This window comes from Sinocyclocheilus grahami, unplaced genomic scaffold (genome assembly GCF_001515645.1).
Source record: "Sinocyclocheilus grahami isolate Dianchi unplaced genomic scaffold, SAMN03320097.WGS_v1.1 scaffold1191.1, whole genome shotgun sequence".
Taxonomy (NCBI): domain Eukaryota; kingdom Metazoa; phylum Chordata; class Actinopteri; order Cypriniformes; family Cyprinidae; genus Sinocyclocheilus; species Sinocyclocheilus grahami.
In genome coordinates, this window is record NW_015506370.1 from 463,030 (window position 1) to 468,455 (window position 5,426).

The 5,426-nt window shown below is 39.4% G+C and overlaps 1 protein-coding gene across 1 annotated transcript in view; it reads left to right on the top strand.

Moving 5' to 3' along the window:
* LOC107567813 (gastrula zinc finger protein XlCGF8.2DB-like) overlaps positions 1-1,417 on the top strand; it is a 13,816-nt gene extending 12,399 nt beyond the window's left edge. The window contains exon 4 of the mRNA XM_016253582.1: positions 475-1,417. Within this exon, the coding sequence (XP_016109068.1) occupies positions 475-1,271 (797 nt within the window). The 3' untranslated portion in view covers positions 1,272-1,417. The remainder of the gene's footprint in view (positions 1-474) is intronic.
* Positions 1,418-5,426: the final 4,009 nt, after the last annotated feature.

Below are 5,426 nucleotides of genomic sequence, written 5' to 3' on the forward strand. Positions count from 1 at the left end.
GCACACAGTGCTCACATTCTCCCTCTTGTTCGCTGTTGTCATTAAGTTCTGTCTAATATGGATAGAAGTCTATCTAATAATTAATGTTAAACAAAGGAATTAAAATGTACACAAAATGTATTATAACGATTGCTTTAATATTATTAAAGGCAAACATAATACTTTCTCGTAGTCCCTACCAGCCGTTTTGTAGGCATTAAACTGCCAGAATTTTAAAAGATGATATCTCCGTTTGCATTGAACTTTCAGCTTCGTAACTTTGCAGATATTGTTTATGCTCAAACAGATTTTAAATTACCCCCAAAATGCAATGCTATTCACAGAATATTACATGACATAGGAAATGGCAAAAAATTCCCATAATACATTGTTTCTTTTAATAGTATAGTACCATTTTAATTGAAAGCAATTAAAGTTAATTACAGTCAATTTTTATAGTGTGGGAATAATGTGTATTTGTTTTTTTCACTGTAGACCTGATGCCACTGAAAGAGGAGAATCAAGAACTGAATGACATAGAGGAACATCATGATTTCATAGCTGGAAAAAAATCCAAAAAGACTTCCTCAAGAAGGAGAGCCAAGAAAAAATCTTACATGTTTTGCATCTGCCATCAGTGTGGAAAGAGTTTCAGTCGAAAACACAACCTTGAAGACCACCTGAGAATTCACTCGGGAGAGAAACCTTACACCTGTCAACAGTGTGGAAAGAGTTTCAGTCAAAAAGGGAACCTTAAAAGCCACATAATCATTCACACTGGAGAGAAGCGTTTCGCCTGCCAACAGTGTGGAAACAGTTTCACTCAAAAGGTACACCTTAAAAAACACATGACAATTCACACGGGAGAAAAGCCATTCACATGTGATCAGTGTGGAAAGAGTTTCACACATAAAGACACCCTTGATTCCCACATGAGGATTCACTCAAGAGAGGATTGTTTAATATGTCAACAGTGTGGAAGACGTTTCGCTCATAAAGTAAGCTTCAAGACTCACATGAGAGTTCACACTGGAGAGGAGCCTTACGCATGCTCTCAGTGTGGAAAGAGTTTCAGATATAAACCATCCCTTGATTCCCACATGAGAGTTCACACAGGAGAAAACCCTCACACCTGCAAACTGTGTGGGAAGAGCTTTACACAGAAAGGAAATCTTAAGACTCACATGGACATTCATACTGGACAGAAGCCGTTCACCTGTGATCAGTGTGGAAAATGTTTCAGACGTAAAGTAACCCTTAATGAACACATGAAGATTCACTTTAGAAGATAACTGTTTTAAATGTCACCAAAAAATTTTTTAATTTTCTGTTAATTTACCAAACTTCAGGCCTTTTCAAAATATGTAAATATGTGAACTAGACTGCCACTTAGTTTTTAAATGTTGCCTGTGAGCTAAACGAAGAATGTATGAACAAACTCACCGGCACTTTATATTAAGTGGCCTTAACTACGATGTACTTACATCAAAAATTAAGTACAATGTACTTATTGTGTTCATATTGTATTGCAAAACACTTTTGCTGCTATTGAGGTGGAATATGGGTAAGGTTAGGGACAGGTTTGGTGGTATGGGTAGGTTTAAGCATATTTTAAGGTGTAAGGGATGGGTCAACTGTGTAATGCTGCTCAGGTTGTTGCATATGAGACCGCTTCAGCATTGGGTTCAGAATCAAGTCCCTAGAAGAGTATGGTGGTGAGGCACACATCTTGTGGCTATCACACCAATCTGACACCAGACTTTCTTGGAGCAAGTGTCGAGGCATGTTGTTGTCACAACAGATGCCTCCAGGATGGGCTGGGGCGCTGTATGCAATGGGCACACAGCCTCGGGCTCCTGGACGGGACCACGACTGCAGTTGCATATCAAATGCCTTGAGTTGCTAGCAGTATTGTTTGTGCTCGTCCACATGGATAACACTGTGACAGTTGCATACGTCAACCATTAAGGGGGGGGGGTACACTCTCATCACATGTCGCATCTCGCCTGCCATCTTCTCCTTTGGAGTCAGACGCAGCTGATGCGCTTTCACGACAGCTTACCCTTCTGGGAGAATGGAGACTCCATCTCCAGGTGGTTCAGCTCATTTGGAGTCGATTCTGGAGCCAAGGTGGACCTGTTCGCCTCCCAGGAATCCTCCCAATACCAGCTGTTCTATTCCCTGACCGTGGCCCCCCTTGGCATGGATGCACTGATTTACAGCTGGCCCCAGTGTTTGCACAAGTATGCATTTCCCTCAGTGAGCCTCCTTGCACAAACTTTGTGCAAGATCAGGGAGGACAAGGAGCAGGTCCTGCTTGGTTGCGCCATATTGGCCCACCCCAACCTGGTTCTCCGTTCTCAAGCTCCTTGCGACAGCCCCATCCTGGAGAATCCCCCCTGAGGAAAGACCTTCTTTGAAAGTGTATGTCGCCGCCATTGCGACGCATCATGATGCAGTGGATGGAAGATTCTAAAGGAAGCACGACCTAATCATCAGGTTCCTGAGAGGCGCGAAGAGATTAAATTCTCCAAGATCGCGCCTCCTCTGCCCCTTGGGATCTCTATGTGGTCCTTGCAGGACTACGTAGAGCTCCTTTTGAGCTGCTTAACTCAGTTAAGTTTGTGTAATTTAAGACAGTGCTCCTGGTTGCGCTCACGTCTATCAAGAGGATTGGGGACCTGCAGGCATTTTCGGTCATCGATTTGTGCCTTGAATTTGGGCTGGCTGACTCTCATGCTACCCTGAGACCCTGGCCTGGTTATTTGCCGAAAGTTCCCACTACTCTCTAGTGCTTGCAGGTTCACTACCTGGTCCCGGGTAGTGAACCTGCAAGCACTGCCCTGGGAGGAGACAGATCTTATGTTGCTGCGCCCCGTTCGCACTTACGTGTTTTTACGTGGAACGCACCCAGAGCTTTAGACGCTCTGACCAGCTCTTTGTCTGCTTTGGAGGTCAGCAAAAGGGAAAGGCTGTCTACAAACAGAGGTTGGTCCACTGGCTAGTGCATGCCATCACCTTGGGTTAGCAGATACAAGGCGAGCCATGCCCCTTGGGGGTGAGAGCTCACTCCACTCAAAGTGTTGCCTCCTCTCTAGCAGACATCTAAGGGAGACCCCTAACGTCAGTGCCGACATAACATCTCTGTTCCCTCTTTCAAGGAACGATGGTTACATAACGTAACTGAGATTAGTAACTGAGAAACACAGTTATGTTTTTTTCTTGATGTTATATCTTGTCATTTTATGTTTGCATGAATTTTAGTATTTATTATTTATGGACAGCACTTTGGTCCATTTGAATGGTTTTGTTAATGGTTTTGAGAGTGCTTTATAAATAAAGGTTGGGTTGAGTTGAGATGTTCTTTGGATATGGAGGACATAATGACAACATTTGCTGTAGCTAAGGCTCGTAAGCACCATTTTTAAGGTGACAGTTCATTATAAATATAAAGATTGTACTGTATCTTGAAGATTGTATTGTATTGGATCTTCTGTATAAAGATGAAGATTGACATTTTGTTAATTAAAAAATAGGCACCTTAATGTTGGATAAAAATGAACAATTTATGTTCTGTTAGATGTTTTGACAAATCTTTCTATGTTGTATTATTACAGCTGTGTCCGAAACTACTCCCCAGCCCCTATATAGTGGACAAGTTCATTCCCTACATTCGTTCACTACTTTTTACCCACAATCCTCTCTGATTTCAAGTGTACAACCGATGTGCACTCGTTGAAGCACTATTTCCCATAATCCAATGTGGAGAGGACTGACGAGCTGGAAGAGAGAGCGGGAGCGAGCGAGTTTGAATGAGAGATGAAGTGTACATGTTTCTTATTTCTTCTTTAACCTGTAGGTATTGTATTCAACCTACTGAGGGCGCCCTACGACCATTGCCATCTTATCTGAGCCCAAAACGCTGCTCGGGAGAGTTTCAAGATACTAAAAATAATAAATACATAAAATGCATGTGTTATATTTGCATGTGTAATATGTGTTGATTTTTGTTGCCAGTATTTTAATATTTATAATATAATTATAATTATTATAAACGTATTAAGCATTACAAAACTAATTAGGCCTAGTAATATGCCATCGATGAAACCACAAAGCTGGTGCGGATGTATAATTACAATATAAAGTTATTGTGAATGTTGCTGTTATTAATATTATTTTCTAAAATAAGGTTCATGTAATGTAAATTCATGTTAGCCTCACATTGTAAAAAGTGATAGTAACATACTGTTTTCCAATAAAATAGTACTATACTGTAAAACAACAACAACAACAATGCATTCTGGGAAATTTTTGCCATTTCCATGTACTGCTATTTACTTCAAGCTAAATTTCCCTTACAACAAAGTGAATTAATTATTATATTTATAGTGAATTTTGACAGAAACAATGTTTTACAGCTGATCATATTATTCGGCCAGCGGTCAATTGAATGACCGTAACTATCAACTCTTAGACATTGTCTTAGTTCGGGGTGTGCAGGTTGTCTACAGATATGATCAAGTTAAATTTAAGACCTTTTTAATACCACCTTATATGAAATTTAAGACCAAACCTCTGATGCATCAATCTGTTCAGTCTGAAAACCATGAGAAAAGTTTACAGGCATAACCACATAGATAGATTTAAGACAGTAGGTCACTTAAAAATGTACATCATTGAATTCATTATTTGTCCTTATGTTGCAACAATTTTGTAAGGATTTTGTTAGTTTTCAGAATAGAATTGAAGATATTTTAAATGAAATCTGAGAGGTTGTCTGTTCATTGATAGGTTAAGTAACTTTTATTTAGAAAGTTTGGAAAGGTAATAAAACATTATAGATGTGATTCATTTCATGTATTAGTTCTATTTTTTTATTTTCTGAAGCAATTGGAATATGTATTTTCTGGATAAAAACATAAAGAGAATTTTAACAATTTCCTTCATTTTTGTTTTGATGCTTAATGTGTGTTTATGATAAATGCTTTTTTGTAAGTGTTTTGGGATTGAGAGTAGTATGGTGCATGTGTATTAATTTGATAGCATGAATATTATGATACAAACCATACCAGAAGTGCTGTTGTGTTTCAAAGGAGAGGAAGAGGAACAATTCTAAATTGAGCACTGAGCATTTTTGTGTTCAGTGTTATTTAGGAAAACTAGGTTATTTAGATGGTGCTTTTGGTACGGGTTGTATTGTTAGAAGCACGATCTTTTGGAAGCAGCATAAGCATACGTTGTGGTGGTTTTGAGGAACGCAGAACAAGCTGGTGTTGTGAATGGGAATTTAAGATGAAAGTGGAAATGAAGGAAATTTCAAAAAGGATGTTTTTGGTGAACAAAATGCACCCATGTTTTGTAGAAAATTAAACGCCCTGTTGAACAAACCAGCATATGCTGGTTAGGTATGTTTTGATGCTGGTTTAAGCTGGTCCTTTGCTGGTTTA